The sequence below is a fragment of the Chrysemys picta genome, chromosome 1, assembly GCF_011386835.1.
Source record: "Chrysemys picta bellii isolate R12L10 chromosome 1, ASM1138683v2, whole genome shotgun sequence".
Lineage (NCBI taxonomy): Eukaryota > Metazoa > Chordata > Testudines > Emydidae > Chrysemys > Chrysemys picta.
The window spans coordinates 75902278-75930205 of NC_088791.1; the positions used below are offsets into that span (position 1 = coordinate 75902278).

General features: G+C 38.9%; 1 protein-coding gene across 3 annotated transcripts in view; it reads left to right on the top strand.

Annotated features, from left to right (window-relative positions):
* The window catches only part of TMTC2 (transmembrane O-mannosyltransferase targeting cadherins 2), a 375568-nt gene extending 349571 nt beyond the window's left edge, over positions 1–25997 (top strand). For all 3 annotated transcript variants that reach the window (XM_065559918.1, XM_042850889.2, XM_042850888.2), the window contains one exon: positions 23124–25997. In XM_065559918.1, the coding sequence (XP_065415990.1) occupies positions 23124–23303 (180 nt within the window). In that variant the 3' untranslated portion in view covers positions 23304–25997. The remainder of the gene's footprint in view (positions 1–23123) is intronic.
* The last annotated feature ends 1931 nt before the right edge of the window (positions 25998–27928 follow it).

Consider the following 27928-nt stretch of genomic DNA (forward strand, 5'->3'; position numbering starts at 1 on the left):
CTGATGACGGACCTATTTATTCACAGAGCAGCAACAGTGAAAGCTTTCCAAACACTGTCAAGCCAGCATTCCTCAGCTCTGATTTGGAGGAAAGTCATCTAGGGCAGCGGTTCTCAAACTGTGGGTCGGGACCCCAAAGTGGGTCGTAACCCTCTTTGAATAGGGTTGCCAGGGTTAGCTTAGACTTGCTGGGGCCCACGGCTGAAGCCCAAGCCCCACTACCCAGGGCCGAAGCCAAAGCCTGAGGGCTTCAGCCCTGGGCTGCAGGGTTCAGGTTGCAGGTCCCTTGACTGGGGCTGAAGTCCTAGAGTTTCAGCTTTGCCCCCCCTGCCAGAGCAGTGAGGCTCAGGCTTCGGTCCCCCCTCCTGAGTCGTGAAGTAATTTTTGTTGTTAGAAGGGGATTGCGATGCAATGAAGTTTGAGAACTCCTGATCTAGGGCAATAGGGGTAGCTCATTTTCCAAAGTCCATGAAGTTCTTGGCCTCTGTTATGTCTGACAATTAGTGCAAAGTATGTTGGTGCATTTGTACTATGGCAGCTGGAATTAAGACCCATCAAACTCATCGCATATAAGGGCCACCAAACTTGCATTAATGGGACACAACACTTTATTCCTACTGAGTTAGGATGGATTCATACTGGTGACCTACAGGCAAAAGGCTCTGAAGCTTATTAAGCAATGTTCTGAGGCATTTAGCCTCCTAATAAATGCTAATATTACACCTTCAGGCGTGAAGATTGCTTTCTGGAAAGATTGGTTTATTAAACAAGTTCCCACATCTCCAACACACTGCTCTGTCTTCCTCATACAAGCCCATCTGTGCTCCACCCTGTTCTTAAAGGGACCATTCCCATTAACCAAAATACAAAAACTAAAAGTATATCAATAAAACCAGTATTGACAGAACGTCCAAATTAACCTCTAACTATATTTTTTGCACTATAAAGTCATTTCAACAACTATTCCAGGTTCCACACACTACCTTACATAGATTTTCCTCCAACATGGATCAGCTACTATGTTTGAATGCACAACCGTTAGATGCACAGCACAGACCACTGCCACATTTGCTATTGGAGGAACTGGCAGGGAAGACATGGTATTATCCTCTGTGAGGGCAATACAGTTATTTGTGAACTACCTGGTTCTCAGGACTCCTAACTCTGGGAGTAGAGTATGATTAGTGGTGAGAGACTACACAGACAAGTGTAACGGCATCCCTGTTTGGGTCATCTAAAGCAGTTGTGAGCAACCTGCAGCCCGCAGGCCCCACGTGGCCTGTCAGGGTAATCCGCTGGCGGGCTGTGAGACAGTTTGTTTACATTGACCATCCACAGGCACAGCCACCTGCAGCTCCCAGTGGCTGTGGTTCACCGTTCCTGGCCAATGGGAGTGCGGGAAGTGGCACGGGCCACAGGGAAGTGGCATGGGCCGCTGCTTCCTGCAGCTCCCATTGGCCGGGAACAGCGAACTGCAGCCACTGGGAACTGCAGGTGGCTGTGCCTGCAGACAGTCAGTGTAAACAAACTGTCTCACGGCCTGCCAGCAGATTACCCTGACGAGCCGTGTGCAGGTTGCCCACCACTGATCTAAAGCAACTGAACCTGGGATCTCTAGATCTAAAAGCATGAACACCTACCACTTCAACTAATAGACCAGTCCATTATTATGGATGCAGTAACAAACTCATTAACCTCTATATATGTTCTAGCCACTTGAGAGCAACCAAGACCCACGCTGTTGGCATGGGTTACACAAAGAGATCATTTGGCCCATTTCACCTGGAAAGGCACTGTAGCAAAGTGGATGAGGGCCCGGGTCTGTCATTGTAGACAGCTGGTTTATGTTACCAGCTCTGCCTGACATGACCTTGTCCAATCTCTGTGGGCAGTGGGCGGGAGGTGCTGGGGGGAGTGGGAGGAGCAGGGGCAGGAAGAGGCAGAGCGAGGGCAGGGGCGTGCTTGGGGTGTAGGGGCGGAGCGGGGACGGAGAGAGGCAGGTGGGGCGTGAGAAGAGGCGGAGGGGATGGAGTGGGGGCGAAAAGAGGCGGAGCGAGGGTGAGGACTTGGGGGAAGGGTTGGAGGGAGTGGGTTTTCAGGATGGAGTACCCCTAGGGAAAGCTGAAAGTTGGCACCTGTGATGCAGGTATGCATCCACCCTACAAGGTGCATGACACTTGGCAGATACCAGTCCCTAATTCTTATACAGATTAAACTTTTTCATATCAGTTTACTTTGTTTCTATCTCAGTTCTGCTGATCTTTCCATACCTTACTGTTTAATTCATAACTTTTAATTATTCACTCTAGACTAGAGTACATCTACACTGCTAACTGAGGGGCGATTGTAGCGTGGATAGGCATACCTGTGCTAACTTTAATCTAACACGCATGGGTAACAATAGTAGTGAAGATGTGACAGCATGGACTTAAACACAGGTGAGCTGCCCCAGCAGAAGATTGTAAGGGATGCTGGGTACAGGAGTTAATTCAGGGAAGTTCTATGACCTGAATTATACAGAAGGTCAGACAAGATGATCACAATGGTCTGTTCTGGCTTTATAGTCTGTTCAGTCTGCAGGATTAGCAAAGGTTCAAGCTGGTTCTTGTATTGTGAAAATTGGTTCAGCTATCTGTAGCAATGAATAGATAGTCTCACATTGTGTGACTTTCACCCAGAATTACTCACTTGACTAATACTGTAGTTTTTGTAGACAAAGTATTTCATCCCTATTGGAGCATTTGTTTCTTGCACATCTATTCTGTTTTGTACATTGCCATGAGGCTAGGGCACAGCTGTAAGCAGCAGAGGCTACTGTAATAAAATTCTTCATCTTGAGCCACTTTGCTCTCTGCTGCTGAACTAATTCATTTTTACTATAGTCGTTGTAAAAAGGCTCCATGCTCAGAGTGAGGGGAAAAAAGTGTTTGGTGGCAAGAGGAGAAACACTCAATCTGAAATAGACAAACTAATACAGTAATAGGATTGTGTTTTAAAGATCAGGTTGATGTACAATGAAATCCTTCAAAAATCCTGGTAAAAACTTTCATCACTGAATAAACTTGTGATTGTAAGATGTATCTGTTAGGTCTCCCTGGGGTCTGTCCTGAGTCCAGAACTGGTCAATATTTTCATGAATGACTTGGATAATGGAGTGAAGAGTATGGTTATAAAATTTCAAGTTTGGGAGGGGTTGTAAGTACTTTGGAGGACAGGACTAGAATTCAAAAGGACCTTGATAAATTGGAAAATTGTTTTGAAATCAACAAGATGAAATTCAACAAGGACAAGTGCAAAGTACTTCAATTGGGAAGGAAAAATCTAAGAAATACAAAATGGGGAATAACTGCCTAGGCAGTAGTACTGCTGAACAGAATCTGTGGGTTATAGTGGATCACAAATGGAATATGAGCCAACAATGTGGTGCAGTTGCAAAAAAAAAAAAAAAAAAAAAGACTAAAAGTGTTTATGTAAGACATGGGAGGTAACTGCAGCTCTACTCAGCACTGGGGAGTCTTCAGCTCGAGTACTGTGTCCAGTTTTGGGCACCACACTTTAAGAAAGATAGTCATGAACTGGAGGGAGTCCAGAGGAGAGAAAAAAGATGATAAAAGGTTTAGAAAACCTCACCTATGAGGAAAGATTAAAAAACTAGACATGTTTAGTCTTGAGAAAAGAAGACTGAGGAGAAACCTGTTAACTGTCTTCAAATATCGTAAGGCCTGTTACAAAGAAGAGATTGATCAATTAGATATTAGGGGAAACTTTCTAACTATAAAGAGAGTTAAATTCTGGAATAGGTTACCAAATGAGATTGTGGAATCCCCATCGCTGGAGGTTTTTAAGAACAGGTTCAGCACATACCCATCAGGGAGTGTGTAGGTCCCCCATCAGCATGGGAAGATGGACTATATGACCTCTTTAGGTCCCTTCCAGCCCTACATATTTTATGATTCTATGATTGTATTGAAAAATATTGGAAATGCTATATTTTCCTACTATCGTTGCCTCTGAAAATGTTGGACATTTTTGTTTTTTTATATATATATACACACACACACACTCACTCACACACTCTCTCTCTCTCTCCTGGACTACAAGAATTATGACAATGCAGCCCAACAGCAGTAGAATATGATGTACAACCATGAAGCAGGGAGAAAACATTCTGCCTGTTATTATTTCCATCTTAAGAATATTCATGTATCAGCCCTATTATCAACAGAGATATGCTAATGTCACTTATAACAATTTTCATCCAATCAGATTTCAGTAGAGCATGAACTTCTGTAAAATATAGTAATCACTACAAAAATGCAACACTGTTTTTGTTTTAATTGTATTTTTTTAAGAGGTACATGTCCTCCAGCCTACTTATGCTCTTTTCTGTTACAAAGCTGATACGTGAACAATACATTCTTATTTTATTTATCTTTATTTACCATGGGTAAATCATATTAGATCCTCCTCAATCACTACAAATGTGTGACTGTTAATTCTAGCAATGTTATTCTCAATGAGTGTTAACTGGGAAAATGTTAATCCAGCCTGGTAATAACAAATGCCACTGCACAACAAGAAATACAGGATGAGAATTTATAGACATTTAGCTATTCCCCCATGATTATATAAATGGGAATATTACTGAGAAAGATCTGTGCTTAGAGATAATTTCTAGTTATCATTCTTTTGTGATGTTCCAAAACCAAAAAATTCTTTGAATATGTTATTAGGCACATCAAAAATGTGCTTCAAGCTAATTTTGTTGTGGAAAAATCAGTCATCTAGAAACTTGTTTAATCTGATATCCTTTTCCAGAACATAAGATATTGATTAAATCTTAACTTCTATTTATTTGTTGGGATACCATTTGCGTAAAAGTGTAGCATTCCTAATTTCTTAAAGTCTGAACTTGGACAACATATCTCCCAAAAGCTCCTTCACATCTGGCCATCACTCTTGGAAAGAAGGGACACTTTGAAGAATGGCCTCTGGAGTATTAAATGAAAGCTTACCAGATCTTTGAGACTTTGAGCCACTACCTTGAGCTGATTGGTTTAGATACATTCCTCTTGAAGATGCCATGACCTGCAAGCCACTACCCTCCTAGTGCTGCTTGCAGTCTGCAGCTCTTGACAGCTTTAAGCCTCATGTCATCAGCACATTGTCAGATACAGCTGTTTCCACTCTGCCACTTCAAAGGGGTTTGATTAACTATCTTACTGTAACAACATACACAAAGACACACACATAGAATGAGTGGGTAAGGAGAGCTGCACCTTTAGGCAAAACAAATACAATCTCCGCTGGATAGCTTAATCATGTTGTGGAAAACTAAAGCATTTCTTGACTTGAAGGGTTGATATAAATGGCTAGTGCAATACAATATGTAAACAATTCTAAAAAGTGCAGTTTGCCATGTTTTTCCAAATGCTTGCGATATGGATTTCATGACCAACATCGTACATGCAGAATTCATTGCAATATCAGAGCCTTCATGATGAAATCAAACCTCTACTAGGTATGGAACTGCCTAATTGTTGAAAGTAGATTGTCTGTCTTCCTAGATTCCTGGAAAACCCTACCATTTACTGTATTATTTTTACATAGCCCTCCTAGGAGAAGCATGCTTCCTTATAGTCAGTGTTGTTAATGTTTTTTAATTTATGACAAAAGTTCCTATAAAAGAGGATAGGTAGCTTCTATAGTATTATAAATTTAACTTTTGTCTTTCTCTTTGTATAATGAGAACTTGAATTTCAATTTTGCATTTCATCTACATTGGCTTTGCTTTTGCTTCTGACTGAGGGCGCCATGTGAAGGCAGTGAACTTGTTCTTATAGAGGGGAAGCATCAGTGGGAAAGAGAATCTAACAGAGTAAGTCAATTCAGGAGTGCACCACTGCACCTACCTCCTGGTTGTCAATCCTGGATCAGGATCAAGGTGCTATTTTCTGACTCATCCAGAATTGCTGCAACTATGCACTGGATTAGCCTCTCCATGCTGTGACTGTGGGGCAGCATTGCAGGTAATAACTCTTGTGATGGAAGAGTGCCCAACTCAACATATGAAGGGTGATATACAGTATCTACCCTCTCTTGATACTGGGGCTATTATCTGGTTACTGAGCCTGTACATTGAGCTCTGATGTCTGCATACAAGAAGAAGAATAAATTTAGAAAAATGAATAGTAAATGTCAAATCTTCTTTCCAACATATATCTCTGTCCAGCTTGAAAATCCCAGGCAAACATATATAATCAACATTTGCTTTAGCAGGTAAATTCTTCCTTGTGCTGCACAAACACCAGATTTCCATATTTGCCTCCCTCCTGAATCTTTGGCAGCCCTTTCAATTACCCTGGTAGGAACAATGACTACAGCAGAGATGAGTCCATGGAAGATGACTGAATCTTAAGCAATTCAGTCTGATCATCTTCATTGAAGACCAGTCCCTATTTGCTGAAGTCAATCTTCATAAACTTGGTGACAGCTTCCAATATGTCAGTTCTGGCACTAATGGCAGGAGTGGATTCTATAGCATTCCTTCTACCTCTCTGAAACCCATCACTTTCTTTGCTTACCCAAAATCGATACTATGTGGGTTACCATGTGACCCATTTTTGGTCCTGCATCCAGTAAATTGTGGCACGAACACAGATGTATACTTCCAAGTCTGTCCCCATACTTGCTTCTGGATGTCCAGAAAATTCAAAGGTGAGCTATTCTATGGTGTTGAAACTCCTACTGCTTGCTTGAGCTGTCAGGATCATGTGCACCATATGCATATCTGCCCTGATACCAACACTATCTGCCTGTCAGACTTCCCCACACCATCCCACTTCAGCAGTGAAAGGAGCTGCTGCAGATTCCTCTCACCATCTCCTGGGCAGGCCTGACAATGATGCCTCCCCTCCTGTCTCCTGCTTATGGTGGTAGGGCAGGGAAAATTGCACAGGCTCCAGCCCCTGCTGTTCTCTTCACTGGGCCGCCTTTAACCCAAGTGCTGAGCCACTCTCTGGTCCCTGCTTAGAGTCATTTGCCTGGGGTTACAGCCTGCTTCCCTTCAGCTATTCAGTGATGGTTCATTACAACTCCTATTAAACACTTTTAACCTGTATCAGTACCTTGTACACAATTGCCTGCCAGAAGATCCCAAAGATCGGTGCTTTCTGGTGTGCCTAATCTCGAAGAGATGCCTCTCTCTTGTCTTTATTCAAATATCCCCCCTCGTAACAATCTCTGCCTGGGGACAAGGTACCTCCCAGAAGACAGGTTCTTGGAAAGATTATATTTAAAATTGGATATTTACCAGCCATACTGAAGTGGAATATCCGGATGAGTTGTCTAATTTGAAAAGCAAGTTCAGCTATGGAAAACACTGAATTTCCTTTGGGAAATACATGAGAATATTTTACAATCCTCCCCTCTGATGCTTTGCACATACTCATGCTGGCTAGCAGCTCTGTAAAAGCAAAGGCTTTAAAACTGAACTCAGTATTCCATAGTATGGAATGCTTAGATCCTTACCCCAACATTCATGTGTTCCATCTTCATGTGTGAGCTGTGACTCTGGGAGGTTTCAAACCACAATATGACTGTTCTCAGCTTTAATTTAAGAGAACAAAAATAGACGAGGAAAACAGACACAAGCTCTTTCCATTTAGAAAGAAATCTTTCTGCAGACACTCTTGTCTAGTTAACAGTGAAAACAGTTAAATTCAAATTCTGAGCCTATTTAAAGCAATCACTGGAACCCTGTTGTGAGGGCATTAGGGCTTGGTTAAGAGATGTCCCCTAATTTAGTATTTCCTATTTTAAGAGGATACACTGGCTGGATGTCACACTTGAGTAACCTTAACTACTTTGAAATAAAGTCTAAAATGTACAAAAAAGTGTTTTTCCTGCACACACACTAAATTACACAAGTTCAGTTAACCATTTTGGACCTGATTCTTCTTTCGTTTACACAAATGTCACATTGTTGGCATCATTGGAGTTACTCCTGATTTACCTCCCCGTTGAAAGAAAATCAAATCCTTTAATTACTGATACTCTTTAAAAAAAAATAAGGCAAAGTATGAGACAATCATTATGAAAGTTATTTTTCAAACAGCAAAATTGTTTATACAGAAATATTCTGCAGAGCAGAGGGAGAGAGACTTGTTTTTGTGAGATTTGTTTTGTTAACGTAATATGATAGTGGTGGTGCTTTCCATTTCATTTCTCGTCTATGAAAGTTTTTTTGCCCTTTTACCCTATATATTAAATCTTTCTTATCCTAATTATTGCTCGTGCCAAACTTTAAGCACAGGTACCTTGCTGAATGGAGGCCCAAGTAACCCAGATTTATAAATCAACCATTTTTGAGTTTGGATATAGACCATAATGTCTTTATGTTCCATGTCTGGATATGCCCGGTGCATAAACAAAATTAGAGACCGAAAAAAATCATGAGGTCATCTAGGTCTGTCTCTGTGATAGCAGGTTTGTTTCTTATAGTAGATTATCCAGGACTTTATAGATAGATTCCCAAAATTATAGTGCAGGATGGGAATGCAGAATAACTGTAAAATGGCTATGTCTATACTGAAGTGTATAACTCATTTAATGAATAATTTAAAAAGCAGATCTGTGAAACTAATTAATGGAATGTCACATTCTAAATTTCTAATACTGATTTATATAAAAGGGATCATCATGCTTTGGAGGTGATGGGAGGCAGTAGGCAGTTAAACTATATTTTGTTGGACTCCTCAGATTAGGAAAAGATGCATCACAGTCATAGCTGTGCACTTGATTGTGTTTCACAGTCCTGTAGTAATACAGCTGTGAGTGCAGAGCTGCCAACCTCACTTCCTATAGAAAGCAGGATTGTCTACACCTTGTGCATGTAGCCCTCAGTGTCAATCAAAAATAAAGTGCCATGAAATATAGAACTCACAGCAGTAGATTAGCATTTCAGAAATTAAGCCAGCTGTTTGAACTCAATTTAAAAAAATCCATCAAGGTTTTCTCATAATAGAGTATTCCAGTGCTGATTCTGGAAACAATGCAATGAATTTATCATCCAATTAGAGCTGAAAAGGACGTGGATTTTAATGCTCATTAAATAAACTTAGCAACTCTACATACCCTATAGGGTATTTTGCAATAAATAACTTCCTAATTTTCTGTCTAGCCTACAATGCTGATGTATTTTCCACTCTAGGAATGATTTCTAGAGGCAGGTTGCTATATCTATTTGGATATTTCTCCTTGAGCTCTATATCTTTATTGCCATAGTGCTAAGGGGCTAGATTGAGTTTGTTCAGAGTAATAAAGATCTCCTGCTGTGAGCATCTGTCCCACTAATAACATTACTCTGACAACTATCATGTGCTGTATCTGTCCAGTATTTTTGACTTGGCCTTTTTGACACAGCTGTTTCTTATAGAATATCTAAGTGGCTGCGTTCAGAAAAACACCTTAACACTGGGCTGCATTGTGCCTGCTGAGATCTGCATAGGGAGGGGCTCTCTGCATATATCAAGCTCCACACAGGGGAAGTGGATGGGTTGGAGCTAGATAGGTGTGTGGAGGGGACACACATCATCCCATGGAACTTGTTAAAAGTTGCTGTAGTCCCAGGCTGTATTAACTTCTTTTTGAGGGGTGCTGAAGCCAGATGTGGCACATCTCCTGCTGATGTGATAAGGAGGGATGAACTCTCATTTCCCTATTAGAAAGTCCCCTTCCATGGGACAATCTGGACCACTGTCTATGAGAAGTTGAAACACATGATGCCACTGTCAGCTGTAGTGGACCACAAAGCATACGTTTAAATGGATATTTCTCCTATTTTGTAACATATCCTCAAAATGGAGAGCAAGCAGCTATAATTACTAAGATGAGACAGTTCTGCTAATTCTTAGGTACATCAGTATATAATTGTCTTCAGTTCTGGAACTGTAAGTAACTGTATTCAACTTGACATATTGGCTTGCAACAGAGCCCTTGCTGCAGTAGCTCACTGCCTTATACTAATTTAAAACAATCCCAATATTAAAAAAAAGATCCTTTCAGATAAAAACAAAAAAGTCCCACCCCATAATAAAAATTTGAAGTGAGATCACATACAGGAACATTGAGTGCCTCTCAGACATTTTATCTGACTTACTGTTATTTCTGGGGAGATATGGGTTACCAGAGCAGCAGTTGAACTCTTCTCCACCTCTATGTATTGTAACTTCATATATTTTAGACCCATAAATATATTTAAACCTTTCTGTTGAGATTTTTGAAAGGTCAGTAGCTCTTTTGTCCTTTGGTTCTGTTTGGAAATCTTGGTTTTGGCAGGTGTATTTTTGATGGTTCACAGATTTGGCACTGTACTTTTACCCTTAATAGAGGAAGAAAACACTTTGTGCACATAGAATATGAAATTTTGCTTTTTTGGGAATAAACACGGGCTCCAAGGAGAGGCATTACTGGGTATTAATTTCCACATGACCTGGTGGTGGGAGGGGAAGCTCAGGTTGTACGATGGCAGAGTGCATGTTGTAGTGTCACGGCAAAACCACTATGGTTAAGTTTGCTTCACAAGTTTTGTTTAAAGGTTGACCTTTCTAAGTCCTCTAAAATCAACATGTATAGTTGGATTCTGTTGAAATTTGCTGTGCCTCAGGAGGGTGCAGGGTAGGGTTGTTATCCACATTTGGGGTCCTTTGAGCTAGGGGTTGTAGAGATATAAGTGCTGAAAAAAATAGCCATTTCCAAAAGCTTCGTAGGTTTTTGGTTTGTTTTTTGCACAGAGCCAGAGATGGAACTGTCGCTGTGATGCAGGACACGGTGGTCTCTGGTGGTATTGAACCTATATCTCTTGATTCCCAGTCTAGTGCCTTCAGCAGGTCAACTTTCCTCTTGCATTTTTTAAAAAGAGCAAATTTTAGAAAGAAAACATTGGTCATAGGATGACAACACCCTGCAATCATATTAGCTTTAGATAGTGTGATATGAAGGCTCTGCAAAGCTAATATTCATTAGCTAGTATTTAGTGATAAGTAACAATTAGGAACAAACTTTCAAAGTAGTGTATGTGGCTCTAATATTCTACACAATACTTTAAAATGTACCCCTTTTGGTTATTAATATTTATTACTTACATAGTATTACAAATGTATATGACACCATATAACAGATCAATTATGTCAAATAAGACAGCACTGGCAGGAACAAGTCATAACTTTTTAAAGGTGTGTGGCAAGTGGCTAGTGCCTTGTGGGCTGACCCCCATTTGTCCAGGGAGCACAGTTTGGGAACTGCTGCCTTAATAAATCTTCAAACACCAAGTATCAAAATAAAATAGTCACACTTAACCCGTAAGTCCATAATTTTAACTTGCAGTGTTGATTTATTTGCTGAATACTACACTGAAAACACCTGCAGGTTACACACTGCCAAGTGAGACATTAATTCATATGTATTACATGAAAAACTGTATTTCACAGAATTCCTAAGAGGACTACCAGTGTGCCATATTCCTTACTGCCCACTGCTCCACTGCCCCCCATGAGTGAAAATGAGTGCAGGACAGAATTTAGGCAAAACAGTTCAGTCTAGTAGTACAGATGAAAGGAACTGGATAATCTTGAGAGGGGACAAAGCAAAGAGAGGGAAAGAAAAACAAAACGCATCTAGAATTACAGTTTGCAGATCATAAGAAAACAAATATTTATGCCCTAGGTTCCTCTTGACAACTTCACTAGTGTCTCTCTGTTGGCAAAAAATATTCTTTGCACTGTAGGTCATCTTAAAGGTATATTTATTTATTAACAAGATTGTGGAGGGTTTTTTAATTTAGCTTTGCCTTAAGATTGCCGTGGCAACTCTATGCTGCACAATTTACAGCAAAGTGAAGTTATTTTTTTCTAGCGTTTTGGAGCTGTGTTTAGATATTATTGATCAACATCTAAAGTACTGAAATCATTTTAACTTCACTTGATAAACTGTACATTTATTTTCCTTCCAGCACAACTGTAGAAGCGTGAATTGTTGAAATTGCTTCGTAGTGTTGCCAATAGTGAGCTAGTTCAAAAGTAAACAGTAAATAGGAAGCCCAAAATTTAGCCTAAAAATTCCTCCTGTAATTAATAAATCTCATTCATGGCCAGCTTGTCTTTTTTCCCGGTTTTGCTTAGATTCTTATACCAGACCCATTACCCTAGTGCTTGTGACTGTGTTTAACCAATGATTGTGTCACGTTCCCTATGTTATTATGCATCCCTATAAAATTAATGCAGTATGTTGTGAGATTCTGACCGCTTGTTATCAGAGTTCAAAGCAACTATATTTCCCCGCACCAAAAGCATGACAAACCAATCAAAATAATATAAAAGTTGCTCATCACCAAAACCTCTAGTGTCTAAATATTGGAAATCTCATGAGGTCAAGCTTTCTGATAGAACTTCTTCAGATTTTCTGGACCTAAAGTGTCACATGAACACCTTTTTCCCAGGGAAATTCAGTAGTTTGTTGTGATTCCACCCAAAATTATCAAATGGTGAGACTGGTCTGTATCTGCTTATGCATACACATCACTGCATGAACCTATTGAGTGGTCTATACATAGATCAGAATACTGTCTCCATTTCCCCCTTCTCCAGGAGTATGTAAAATTGCAGCTTTTTCCTCTCATCTCTCCTGCATTTTAATAAAATGCTCTGGGGTCAGGGTGGGGAGGATTGGTCGTTCCTTTTATCATTATTGTTGCTATGGGAAAGCTGCAGCAAAGATGATGGGACTCTAACTTTGTTTTAAAGATGCTACGGTTTATGGGCAGCCTCTTTTGTTTTTGAATGAGTGGGGAGCTCCTCAGCTGGGGGCCTACTGATGAGAAAACAGCATCTCCTGCTTCTGCTGGCCTCACCCCAATCATTGAGTGTTCCATTGCCAATGAGGGTTTCAGCAGCCTCAGGAAGCCTTGGTACTGCATTGGGAGTCAGTCTTTAAATAGCTCATTCTTAGTCCACTGACATCCGTGAAGGTCACAACTGGTACTTGAAACTTGATCTGATACTTGATTGGAAAACTGGAGAGTTCTGATCAACCTATGTTTGTCAGGCAGGGACACTGCACTACTATGAGGCTTTTTTCCCCTTCAATGTCTGTGTGAAAATTGGGGGTGAGAAATGTAAACAAAACAAGATTGGTGTCTGTATGTTAATGAGAAGAGGAATGGGGAACAGCGATAAGATCAGGAAAAGAAATCATACACAATTTCAATTTGATGAAATTTCTCTGCAAACATGTTTAATTTAGGATTGTATTGAGTCAAAGTAAAAGGCCTCTGTTGGTTTTATCCAAATAGGTTTCCTCAGCACTAACTATAGGTATTCCCTTTCAACAACTACAGTTTCTTGTTACTGTTTACCACAAGGTATTTAATCTTTTTACAACAGTAGAAAAAGGGGTGATTTCATATTGGTCAGATTTCATCATTTTATGAATCTTGATCAAGTGACTGCTAGAGATCCAAATATACAAAAAATAGAATTTCTAAGCTACCTTTCACTCTTCAACATAACTCATTTCCAATGAATCAGGCACATCTTTTCACTGGGGGAGGGAGGACTTAAAAAGGATGATTTTTTTCCCTGCAGAATGGACCCATTTGCAGATTCACAATGAAAAATATAAAAAATTCAAGTAGTTTATTTCAAGCCTGCTTTTGACTGTTTTACAGGCCTCCACTGCCTTTATATGCTGACATAGGATATGGTAGCATAATAGACGGAAATCGCCTGTGTACATGAATCTGTTCCTTCAACAACAATATTCACTTCCCTCTGCTTACTGTTATTCCTCTCTCCTTATGATCTGTTGTCATTATTTGTGGCTTTATCTGCCTTATTTAGATTGCAAGGATCAGTAACTTGTCTTGGATCTCTCAGTGACACAGTATAAGCAATCCTTTGTGATTTTATCGAAATTGTACTAGATTGTAAAAACTGCAATTTTTTACGTTTATGAGACTTAGTCATATATTAAGAGTGAACCTAAATGCATAACTATCAATTATCACTAAATTAGTGTTCTTTTAGAGACCAGCCAGTTTTGATTGCATTCATACGCATACCCATTCTGTTCAGCCTTACACATATGTTCTGTCAGACTAAGCAGACCATGTCATATCTCCTTAACACACCTCACATTTCTGATAAATTAAGTATGTTCTTGTTGTTTTCCCCCAGAGAATAACAGTAAACTGTTTTTCTTCTTCCCAATAAAAAGTGGAAAAACTCATTCCCTTGTTGAGAAATACAGTGTTGATGTGGAGCAAGTGCACATTTAGTCCATGTTCTTAATGAGACAGAATATTGGTTCTGGAAGATCCTGAACAATTACAGTTTGTCACTACAGACAACACTTCCAGTTAGCAAACCTCTCATTTGCTTGAAATGTAGGCTTTCTAATTAATACACGGACTACTCTTGTTAGATAAGCTCAATACAACTTATAAGTTGTACTTCTTAAACTGCAATCTTTGTTAGATATTAAAACGATCATATTGCAGACATTAGAATGCAGCTTGATTTCTATAAACAAAAATCAAGTCATTTGAAGATATTTGTATGAAATTCTAAAGTGCTAAGAAAATGAGATATGATTATTGCATGCTGTACAGTACTGAAAATATTTGGGGTGGAAATCAAGAGGAGTTTCTAATTAAACACTTTGTGAGATCTGGAAAACTCATTTCGTGATTTAAAAAAAAAATATAACCATAATATTAAATACTCATAATGTATGTTCCTATTTAGCATCATTTCATTACTACTAATAAAAGCTATCTAAAAATGTTCATCATGATTTCCATATGGATTGAAAGAATGTTTATTGAGAGGTTATTTTAACTTTGTTGTACCAAAGCAATTCATCCATAGCTATTAGGGGAAAATATCTAGACCTACCCAAATTACAAATGTCCTTTTGGGATTCTCAAGCTGTCAATATGATCTACAGCACTTCATAGTTGTAACTTGTTCATTCATAACTTGCCAATATGTAATACAGTATGCTATGACTTTATATAAATGTCTGTGGCAGATATCTTTCACCAACTAAATATAATATATATGTTCAGTTTTGAATGATTTTCTGTTCTTTTCCAAATTGGATATTTTTCTGAAGGTTGACGGGGAAAACAGATTGACTGAGAGCTCACACTGCCTGGAGAGCCATTGTATTATGCTAAGAAGTTGTCCCTTGTGGAAGTGGTAATTGAGACACAAAGGAGGCTACTTGGTGTTCCCATTTTCATGCCAAATTCCAGAACTCTTCTCCAGGTCACAGCTACAGTTTCCTTAATGAAGCTGGTGTCCAAAAAGTTTGGAGTGTGCTTGCAAGTTCCCCTCCCCCCCCCGGAAATGGAAGGCCATCCTTATTTTTCTTTAAAATGCTGTAGTGTGTAGATTTAGAAGTACACAGCTAAGGACTTTCAAAAGCACTTTAGGGTCAGACACATAAACAAAAATGTCATACTGTACATATTCTGGAACTAGACATTAAGGAGCAGGTCCTCTGACGTCAGTGAAGTAAATGGAGTTATGACAGTTTACACCAGCTGAAGATGTGCCCCAGTATGTGCATTTTATTGTCAGCTGTTAGGGTGACCCAGTTGTTTGCTTATGCTGCTCTTTGCTCCTGTCATTTACAACTTGGTGTGTCGTCCTAATTTATGAGACTAAAGGATAGATTAAAGTGCACAAATGATGCGTTTTGCCTAAACTATGTTCTTGCGGGGGGGGGGAGGTTATTGTGTTAAAAAAATTGTTTATTTTGTTTGTATTTATTTGCTACCTCCAGAAGTTATTAATTTGTGACATTGTGAAAAAAATATGACAAGTATGTTATGCTATGAGAGGCTCTTCATCCATTAATGAAAGATTGCAGAATGCAGGCTAAAGTCTTCCTGAATATCACACTTACTTTAATATTATAGCTGAGCCTGAGTAATGGAGATTGGATCCAAATCTGCATTTCCACAGAGTTCAGGCTTGTTACAGTATTTGGATTTGGCCAGCTGTATATATTGGCCAGAGTCATGACATTTGGGTTTGGAGCCAGGCTTCCCCAAAGTTTAAGCTGTTTGAGCCCATTTCTATTTAATGCAGTCTAGGAAGTTTTGCTAATTAGAACACACATTTGGTCAAATTAGAACTGCAGGAACTTGCCCCCCATCCACTACATCCTCACTTATATTATCTAACCCCTTACTTTTAGTCACTCCCTTTCTCATTCCACCTCTTCTTTCACCTCACTTCTCTAACTCTCCTTCTCCTGCACCTCTCTTTCTGTAGACCATTCATTGTATGTAGCTCTGATACCATCACAGACTATTCATGTTTGTGATTAGTGTTCTGGCTGACGAATATAATTCAGGCACAGCTTGGAGTGGAATACTAGTTAGAGGCATTGCAAGAGTCAGGAATAGATCAGGGGTTTAGGAACTGAATATGCAGCGCTCCTATATAGGAAGCCAGATGGGAAGTGGGAGTTTATATTTGAGAGTGAGACTGTCACTTGCATATTGGGACATCTGGCAACTCTAGGATTCCATCCTGTAAATAAATCCACATGCCTGCACCTTTCCTTCTGTGTGGATTCTTGTTGACTTAAGTGAGACTCCATTTAGGAAGAAGGATCAGTTTGCAGAATCCAGCCCCACATTAAATAAAGTAGCATCATTGAAACATGAGGGCAACTTCTAGATCACAGTCTAACTTTAGAAGTAACATTTTGGAGTCTGTCAAAAATAAATGCCACATTTGAAATGATTCAGTTGTGTACAGTTATCTTTAGCAATAATAATAAAAACAGAGCTGTTGACATTTTGATTGCCTTAAAAATAGCACACTGCACTATAGCAATGACACCGGTAATAGAAGTTCAAATGAAAATCCTTGCCATCATTGTAGGAGGATAAAAATTCATGACAGCACATTATAGCATGGTTTTTGACATGATGAAACAGCTCACCATGCTTAGTTTTCATACTTAGTGATCACTTCTACAACTAAATCTGTTTATTTTCTGTTTTATCACCCGGGCTTTATCAAGCTACTCTGTGTTTTTAATTATGACGCTGAAATATCTGAATACTTCAGCAACATCTAACCAAGAAGGCTTAAGATAAAATATTTGCATGCAGCATCTCTGCATCTTTTCAAAGGATGAAATTCTATTTGACAGGAAGGCTTAAAAGAACAACTTAAGATGCATTAAATGCACTTTAAAAATAAAACACCTCGCTGTGCACCCCTGAAGCTAAAGAACCATTCTCCAATCAGTCCTGGAAGGCCAATGGATTTGATTGCTCTATAAAAGCAGTGATGTCATCAGCTTTGGCTTGGCCATGCTGATTGCAACATTTAGTAAACAATTCTGATGTCATTTTTAAATATAAAGAACATAATTATACTGCCAAAATTCATTAAAGGCAGGAGCAATAGGGTAGAAGCAAGGGAAGGAAAGCAGGAGGAATACTCAGTGAATTTTTTTTAATGGAGGAGGATAAAAATCAGTGCAGTTCAATCAGTGCAGAGGTGAACCAGATCATGAATTTACTGAAGTGCGCATTAGGATATTTTTTTAAACAAGGCATTTAATTTGAAACTCAGAAGCTATACCATCTCTGGCTGTGGGGTCATTAGCTAAAGAGTGGAAGCTGGACAGAGTTTCCATTGAAGAAACAAAACAAGGGCTCTAGTTTTCACTACCTGTCTCCAAACTGTTGATTAGTGCTGTTGTCTGCTTCACCCAGAAGTGGCTGTGTTTTAGTGGTAGATGAAGTAATCTTAAATGGGTGGGCCAGGACTCCCTTTTATGGACCCAGCCAGCCAGTTAGCTATAAAATTCCTCTTATTAGCTGTTCTCTACTTGCTTTACCTGTAAAGGGTTAAAAGTCACTGCGATGCATAGGTAAAAGGAAGTGAGTGGGCACCTGGCCAAAAGAGCCAATGGGAAGGCTAGAACTTTTTAAAATTGAAACAAGACACCCCTTTTGTCTGTCTGTGGTTGTTCTCCCAGGGAGAGGGGACAGAACAGCGATGCTGTAAGAAGCTTTGGGCCAGGTATGAAAAATCATCTATATCATACCTAGAAATTACTCATTTAAAACCCCAGACATGTAAGTAGATGAGGAGATGTCTAGGTAGATGTGATTAGGTTTATCTCTTTTATTTCTTTATGGCTTGTGGCGTCCTCTGTGCTAACCCCAGGTGCTTTTGTTTTGCTTGCAACCTTTAAGCTGGACCTCAAGAAACTATTCTTGATGCTTAATCCTTGTATTTGCTCTTTTTAAATCTAGCAATAGCCTGAGTTTCCAGATGTATTTTCTTTCTTTTTGTTTTAATAAAATGTACCATTTTTAAGAACAGGATTGGATTTTTGTGTTCTAAAAGGTATATGCACGTGTTGTTTATTAGCTGGTGGCAACAGCTGATTTCCTTTGTTTTTCTTTCTCAGCTCTTCTCTGGGGTGGGGTGAGAGGGGTGAAAGGGCTTGAGGGTACCCCACAGGAAGGAATTCCCAAGTGCGCCTTCCTGGGTCCTTAAAGAGGTTTTGCACTTTGGTAGTGGCAGCATCTCCCCATCCAGGGTCAGAGAAAAGCTGTAACCTTGGGAGTTTAATACAAGCCTGGAGTAGCCAGTATTAATTTTTAGAATCCTTGAGGGCCCCCACCTTCTGCCAGAGTGGGGAATCAGCCTTGAGATATATATATTTGTAAAGGTTTTTAACTTATATCTGCACAAGCTAACTAATTCTATTTGGAGCTAGAGATTTGTGTATGGAGTGAACATGAGTTAACAAACAAAAAATCTGGGGCATCTATCATATAATGGTTAATGTTATATATATATATATATATATATATATATATATATATATATATATACAGGGCCAAAATCTACTCTTGGTTACATCAGTGTAAATATGAAGCAAGTCTGTGGAATTTACTGGAAACATTTTGGATTTCCATACTGTCTTTCAGAGAAGAGTTTAGTTCATGGTGCTGTTTTTGTATGCCACAGAACATTATCCTCCAATTATGGTAGTGTGGAGGAGGCTTGGAAGAATTGTCACCAACATAAACAATACCCAATGCTTTGGGCAGCAAAACACATGATTTTTATTTTGTTATTCATTAGTTACTTTGTTAGTCTCCAAAGAGCTAAGAAAAAAAAAATACACCACAAGAAAAAACACTAGTAAGGGGGATCATTCCCAACAGACCAAAAAGACACCATTAATAACTCTGATAGAACTGCCAGTCAGCTCTTTTGATATAAAGCATCTGTCTTGTAAAGGAAATGAAGGAAGGCTTGTTTCTCCTTTCAAGTCTCTGAATTAGTAGGTAGTGTCATTTATTATACAGTGCTACAAGCCCTGTATTATTGGAGTGATAGCTGCCAACTGCCTTTGTTAATGTGCTGAAAAGTTTCATCAGCTGTCTTTAATAAAAGACACTCTATCTGAGGAAAAAAGGATAGTGATTATTCCTGGTTTTCTGTCCCCAGCCCATCAGTTACAGCTGGCAGGTGTGATGACACTGATGTATAATCAATCAATCAGTCAGTCACCTGGAAATTCCTGAGTTTGTTGTAATAAACCACTGATGCTCGATACTGCAGTGATTTGGTACTCTATAAATCCAGTAGGTGGGTAGGTAGTCGGCACTTAGTCTCTTTTAAGAAACCTGCAGATTTTCTCATTTATAATATTAGAGGAGTTGGCATGATTTTTCATCTCCTTTCTGAATTACTTCATACTCATTTTACATTGATAAATATATTTATTTACCCTGCACATTAATAGGCTAAACCTATTTGGTCATTTGCTGGAATTTCAGGGGGAAATTAATTTCAAATTTCATCAGAGAGATCAAACAAAGCCAAATCAGTAATTATACTCTTTTAGTCTGCTACAGCACAATCAGTTTGCCAAAGTAAAAGGAAAGTGGCATAAGAAGGATTTTCACATCTGTGTATGGAAATAAAACTTTTAATCTTAAAGCCCTAGATATCTTGCCACATAAATAAATTGAATTACATATTTGTGGAGAAAAAAGAAAGAGTGGAGAGCAATACTTGAACTTGTAGAAGAAAAAAATGTCTACTTTCCAGACACACTGTTGATGGATGCTTTAGAATGTAATACAGTAGGGAGTGTGTTTGGATTGAGAACATAATGTACTCCACAAGAGTTTCTCTGATATCTTTTCTATCAGATGGAGCATGTGGAAATCAAGCAGGTTTCTGGATTGCTGACCCATATCTGTTGACTTTTGTGCCTACTTGCTCTGTCTCTAAGCTCACTTTCTGATGTATCAATTTATAAGGCACATATTGCTTTGACACTGAAGCTCAGGTAGCATCTTAAAAACAAAACATGAGCCATTAAAAAGAGATCGTAGGGCCAGATCCTGTAATTAATTGGACCCTTGCAGGCAGACCCTTACATCTGCACAGAGTCCAGATGAAGGTAATAGACTCCACATAGACACAAGGATTTGCCCACATGCAACAAGTTGCAGTATCAAGGTCCCTTTCATTACCGTACAATTCAATTTTTTTAAAAAGAAATGTACAGATAGCTTATGTTTGACAGAATCGTCTATTCACAATGCAGCTATTCAGCTGTTGTTCTGCTGCATCATTCTTGTCATTATCCAAAATATATTTACTTATAAAGAGTTTATTACAGTTCCATTAATTTCAGTATAATTGATTCTGTAGACTGGTGGAGCATGGGATAGTAATGAGGAGGTTGATATATATTGTACATAAACAAGATTGCTTCAGAAGCTCAAATATCAGTTTCCCTTCTCCAAACTGAGTATGAATGGAGAGGGAAACTATAATAGTTGGAGATGCTTCACAAATAGCAGAATTTCCTGCTATGGTTGGCAAAAATAACTTGTCATCTTTGAGCAAGAAAAACGAAACCCAGAAGTAGTTAGGTTAGCATCATGATGTTTACATGGTTTTGCTTAATTTTGAACACACTAAAACCTAATGGCTCTGAAAGATTGACTCATACTTGAGTATACGTGGGATTGTTTTCTTAACAGATGAGAGTAAGCAGGAAGGAAGAGAAGAGGCAAACATAGAGCATAGTACATACAAATGTAGAATTTGTTTCAGAGAGTCGTCTTCTATTTCAGTTTCCTAGTGCAAGCGTTGCTTTAGATTGAATTTAAAATACTTTTCCTATCTCCTAGAGGATAGGAGTGGTTTAAATTTCAGGTGGAAAAATTCAAATTACAGGTACTTTGGTGAACCTGAATAGTTGCGTGGGAGGTATGCAAAACCTAATCAGAATGCCATCCCATTATCACAGCATCTTGGGAAGGCTTGCACTCTGGGAGACCAACACTGGTATGTAGCAAGTAGGGGAGAAACAGCTGTCTCTTCTGTCTCTTCTCTCTGTTAGAGAGACACGGTGCGTGAGGTAATAGCTTTTATTGGACCAACTTCTGTTGGTGAGAGAGACAAGCTTTTGGGCCACACAGAGCTAAAGACGAGCTTCAAAAGCTTGTCTCTCTCACCAGCAGAAGTTGGTCCAATAAAACCTATTACCTCACACACCTTGTCTCTAATATCCTGAGACCGACACAGCTACAACTACACTCTGACCTCCCTTATTATTTCTGATGTTCATCTTATTAGCAAGCATCTAGTGTGTATAAATACTGTAACTACAAGAGATGGCTGAAACTGAGTTTCCAGTTAACTTTACGCATTTTTGAAAGCTGATGGGGGGGCGGGGTGCTGATGAGTGGTGTCCTGAACCACTTGCTCCTCAGGATATGTCTACACAGCAGCTGGGAGGGTGCTTCCTAGCAGAGTTAGATGGGTACACTAGCTCTGCTCAAGCTGCTGTGCTAAAAATAGCAGTGTGGTCCGGTGGCTCAGACTAGCCACCAAAGCGCAAATCCTTCTGGGTTACACACTTGGACAGTTAGCCCAAGCCACTGCCTGTGCCACCGTGGCCACACAACTATTTTTAGCATACTAGCTCAAGCAGAGCTAGTGCATATGTCTACCCATGTGTAGATGTAACCTCAGAGACAAAACTTAGCCATCTTTGCTCCAATCTGCATAATTTGGGAAGCAAGCATTGCTGAGGCTGATCCAAAAAGTGGGTGATCTGGACAACTTGTGTTGAACTTTGTCTAGTATCTGTTTTTACTTTAAAATCAAGAGCTATTGTTGTGGTGAATAAAATGACTATGCTTCCACTGAAATGTAATGCTTTACTGGTACTTGCACATTCCCCCAGGTGCCCAGGGATACCTCCAGTGGTCTAGGGGATGAAGGGGGTAGGTTTCCTTGTGGAGGAAACTGGAGGGAGCTGCTCGCCTGCCTTGGGTGCCTGTCAGGTCCACCTACATGTGGGTGGCTGCTGGTAGTTTTGGGGTGGTTCTCTGTACTTATGGTGGGGAGGATAGGATCCCAGGGCTTGTTAATTTATTGTTTGATGCATTCTTGACGTCTTTGTCATTAGTTTCTGACAGTGGTATTTTTAAGGTTATCCAACTATTCATAAAGAAAGACTTATCAAAGCCTGGCATAACACTGAGTGTATATGAAGAAGAATCTAAAATGGGTATCCTTGAAATTTGTATGTCTGTCTTTAGAATCTGAAGATAAATTTTTATTAAAAGAAAAAAAGGAGCAGGCATTCCAATGCCACCGATTATAAACTCTTTATTGGCATTGGGTCGAATTAAAATTAAATTCCTCTCTTCAATCCGCTGTTGGACTACTTTAATTTTCTCTTGGAAACTATGGTATACCGACATTACCACATGTAAAGCTTTTATGGTATCTGTGTTTTCTCATTAAAGAAAGAAGTCTATGCATGTAGACACCAGAGCCTGTCCTTTTTAAAGCATAAAGTACACAGTTAGCAGCTGTTCAAAAACTTTTTCTTGTTATCTCTATTTGTTTAAATTGCTAAATTGCTTCCATAAAATGCCTGCAAACATAAGGGAATAATTTGTTTAAGTGGATCAAGACTGTCTGAAAAAAAACCCTGAAAATACACTCAATATTTTTCCTTCCCTTCTCTTGTTCCAGTATCCGGCTGCCCTGATGAATCTTGGAGCCATTCTTCATCTCAATGGTAAACTCAGAGATGCTGAAACAAACTACCTCCGTGCTCTCCAATTTAAGCCAGACGATGTCATCACACAGTCTAATCTTCGCAAACTGTGGAATATCATGGAAAAACAAGGTTTAAAGACGTCTAAAACATGACACAGAAAAAACTTCTTTTTCTTTAAATTGACTCAAATCCAAAACAAAACTTCCAGGAAGTTATCTGATCAAAGCTGTCATTGGACTTGACTGCAAGAGTCAGGGGGTCTTAATTGCTGCTAGGAGAACCTATTCTGGTTTTTGGCATAACTTTTGTTGCCATAAAAATAAAGGGAGATTCTTTGGATGTTTCACAAAGGACTTAAGTATTAACCCGCAAAAAATAAAATAAAACCATAGCACTTAAAGGAGGGTATTTTGGCATACTTGACAAGTTATCACAGTTAAATCCATATTACTCTTTTTCATGTGAGTTCTTGAAAATTATACTGTCCTGAAAACACTAAGGGAGAACTGTATAGCATACACCCAGCCACATGGGAGTAAAAAAGATAATACTAGCTTAAAGTATTTGCTGAGTCTATAACTCATTAAAATGTATACTAAATCCAATGTGTTTGCAGTTTGTCTTAATGCTGCTGTATCTCTCTTTAGAACCACCTGCTTATCAATTTCAGACTGACACAGCCGTATTTTTTTTTTTAATTCCTGTCACTTGCGGTTAGATGACAGTATTGACAGTTGTTTACTGACAAGTGCACATATTTTTTCCGACTGTTAAGAGTTTTGATGTAGTTTACTTCGGATACTCAGTTGAGTTGAGTAGATGAAACAAGCAAGGACCAGCTCAATGTGTGACATTGGACCAGTATAAAAGAATCTGGAAGCTATCACTAATGTCATGAATTATCCATATTTACACAGAAAACAGATGTTTGCCCTGATATAAAAAAAAGTGCGGTCAGGCTGTAACCTTAAAAAGAAGTTCTTTTTGGCCTTCTAGAACACTGTGTTTTACTCCTTTCACGTTACTGTCAGATAAGTCCAGTTTTGGACTGGACATCTCAATGCTGTTCAGCTTGCATTATTTTTGCAAGAATTCAATCAGAGTGAGTTTGGGAAGTGTTGATACTTAGAAATGGTACAAATGCAGCTTATCAGAATTTTTTTTGAAAACAGAGCTTTTTGTAATGTGCTACTAGTTAAAGGGACTGACTTTTAGAAGCTAGCAGAGAATCTGCACAACATTGTAGACTAACAGAAGTGTGTAACAATGGTTGCCAATTATTCTGAGTATTTTTGACAATGGTGTTCATTTTTAAAACTATTATCTACTTGGATTCTAACCAAATATTAGGAATCCATTTTGTTTTCTTACATGCACAGTTACAACAAAGTTACATTTCTAGCGTTTTTTATTTTTATTTGGGCTCTTTATTGTATTATTCTTCATTAAAAAAATTGTAAAATAATTTATTTTAAGTTGCAGCCTATTGAAGCTTTAGTCTGTGTTTTCCCAAACCATTTGCTAACTGCTTTCTTTTGTTGGAAAAAGTATTAGAATTTATAAGAAAATGTACTTTTTCATTTAATGACCTGTTGATATCTGCTTCAATGTTCATTTCACGAGTGGTAAATATAACGTTAAGTGATGGAGCACCTTTAACTGAAGCAAGCTTCTTCAGGCTGTGTTAAAACCTTTTATAATAAAAAATCTTTTTTTTTTCTTTTTTAACTATAGAGCACCATTCCATTGCTGTGTACTTCTGGGAGAATAGTTTGCTGTATGGTATTTATTTATTTATTATTCAACTGCAGCAGCGTTTTCTTTCATTAAGCCAGTAGTCTGCAACTGTTGCTATCTTCTTCATTTGGCTTTTGCTGCATTTTTATGTGGGTAGCATGTGTACTTAAGGGAAATGTGACAATTTATTGTACATTCTCCCAATACACACTACAGGTTTAGATCTATATTAAAGGATTTTGAGAAGTAACTATTTCAAAGTTGGTATAGTCACAATTTGTTATAGTGTTTTGTCTTTTTCTCTCCAGTGAGCAATGCTATGTTTAATGACTAGGTTCACAATGGGGATACCAAAAGGGATGCATTTTTTGTTAAGAAAGTGTCAAACCTTTTGTCAAATAACGATATGGCTGTGAAAGCAACATGGAATGCTCAAAAGTTGAATTTCAACTCTTTCATCATCGCCCATTGAAGCCAATGGTAAAAATAAAATGGTGTCTGGAATTTATTCTCCACCTTTCACTGCGTTTCTGAAAAATTGTAAAAATAAATTAGATATTAGACTCTGACTGAATTCAGTATATAACTGTGGTATCCTGCAGCTTTATTTATTTCAAGTCATCAAACTTTGGTGATCATAACTTTTCACTGTATTCTTTGTCTCTCCCTTTTAACATGTGTTCATTCTTGTTTAGTGGTTATTCATTGCACAACAGAGTGACACTCATAGGTGATATATTTTCATGGTAGCATTGATAACTGTCTGTTTAAAAAAAGAAAAGAAAGAAAAAAGGACTAATGGAAGTTTAACAAGAATGTCCCTGAACACATTTCAATATAGGACTTAACTTTCTTCTTTTGGAATCATTTAAAAAATGTATTTAAAATATGTGTCTCTGCTCAGGGATTTATGGTGGATTATTGCAGACAGTGCTAAAAAAATAAAAGAGCACAAGGGAAGTTTACTCAATTAAATTTTTATTTTTTGAAAAACTGTTATTTGTATAAATTATCAAGATTTGTAGGCTTTCCTTTTTTGTAGAAATAATTGTTTGTGCCAGCTAAGAGGATTTCAATTTTGTTTTCAATAATAAAGCATTGATAACAAATACATGTTGTGCAAGTCTCGATCTGTTATTATAATATAACTTATATTAACTGCATTTTTAATTACTGTAAATTAATAACGTATTGGCTGTATGCTTTTTGATACAAAATTAGATAGGATTGCAGCAGTGTAAAAGTCTATTGGATCTAGGCATTCTACTACACTGTACTGACTTTTAAAAAGACATTCAAACAGGTCATAAATGGCACAGTTGGTGAATGTGTAATTGTTCACATGCAGTCAAATCCTGGTCCCAAACTGAGCATATGGCCTTGTGCTGAGGAGGCAGTCATCGTTGTCCCCCACGTCATGGTTTCACCAATACCGCAGTTGCTACTATAGTCTCAGGACTGCAACAGGTCCTAAAGGCGCTGCTGCTCCCCTACATGGGAGACTTTGCCAGTGGATATACTCCACCACGTGTGCCAAAAACCTATTCATTCAGGCAGCCCCTGCAGAGCTGGGCTCCTTGGTGCAGTGGGCATCAGCTTTCCCACATCCAGATCCCTTCCCGGGTCTGTGGTATTCAGGGTCTTATGAACCAACAGATGGATGAGGGCAGGATTTCCTCCATAGTCTCAAAAAAGTGTTCAGTAATGTGGCCCGGTTATACTGGATGCTGGGTTAGTGGTTGTCAGCGGTTCATTTTACCATCATGTCTCATTTTTATCTGAACAACTCAGGTCCCACCTTCAGGTGAGTTAGAGACAATGGTCACTTTGCCTATATAGGTTTCAGTGAGGCAGCAAAGCTTATTTCTCTGCGCATAGGTTGTCCAGATGACTCAAACTGGAGACTAACCTCAGAGTCATGAAGCAGAACCTCTGTGGTCCTTAGCTTGTACATACCCTCCTCCTGAATTCCCAGCTTTTCCCCTCATCATTCCCCCTTGAGGCCCCATCAGCTTGATGCCCCACACATTGAGCCCTCAAATCTGCACCTACTCTCCCTGCTTGTAAGCTTTGGAGGCAGCAGGCTACTAGTCATTGCCTCTTCCTCACTCTCCTCACACAATTGATGGACAAAGAGATCACAGGGTGAAGGTAGCAAGAGAGTCTTCTGGCCCTCAAAACAAGAACCACAGTCATGCCTGGCAACTGGAAAGAGACACTCCAGGGCAATCTCTGCTCAATCACTGCAGCCTTTGTGAGATGCATGGAAGAGAATTTAACCAGGAACTAGTACACAGGAAATCCAAAGAGAATCCCATGCAGCAATTTAAATGTGTTCCCTCTTTTCACTTACAATTTTGAAAATTAGATAAGACTGAGACCTTACTCAGACACTGTCCAGGTCCCACCAATTGGCTGCTCCCACAGCTTGAGAAAACCTGCCTTAGTTCACACTGATGATGAATGTTTAATCAGTCTGAGATGTGGTAATATAATGATAAAAAGCTGTGTCATAAGGAATCAAATATGTGCTGTACCTGGTGTATGTCTGGACGGCATGCTGATTGCTGTAGTCACATGAGACTGGGTAAGGAATCGCAGAAAATCACTTTCTTCCAACATTAGTGAAAGAACTTTATTATAATTCTCAGACACACACACACAAAAACAACCTAGGCTCAGAGTACGTATCTGTAAATTAAGAGATGTTGTAATTATCCAAAACCCAAGCATTACAGATCCAGGAAATATTATAATGAAAAGAAATTGAAACATCTTAACATGGATGGAAATGCACAGTGAAAGCAGAAAAAACAACCTTAACTGTGCCCTGAGATGATACCATGCAATGGCTAAAAGCTTATGATTAAGGCAATTCAGTGTTTGTGGTCCCATGTCAGATGAAACTGAGCTTTAAAGATGCATGAGATTTTTTTTCCAATATTTTCCTCTTATGGTGCAGCAACTCATTGGTTTATTACTGTAGTTCTTGAGTTCAGGGTTACAGACATGTTTAAGAGTAAAAGTTTAATGAAGCATT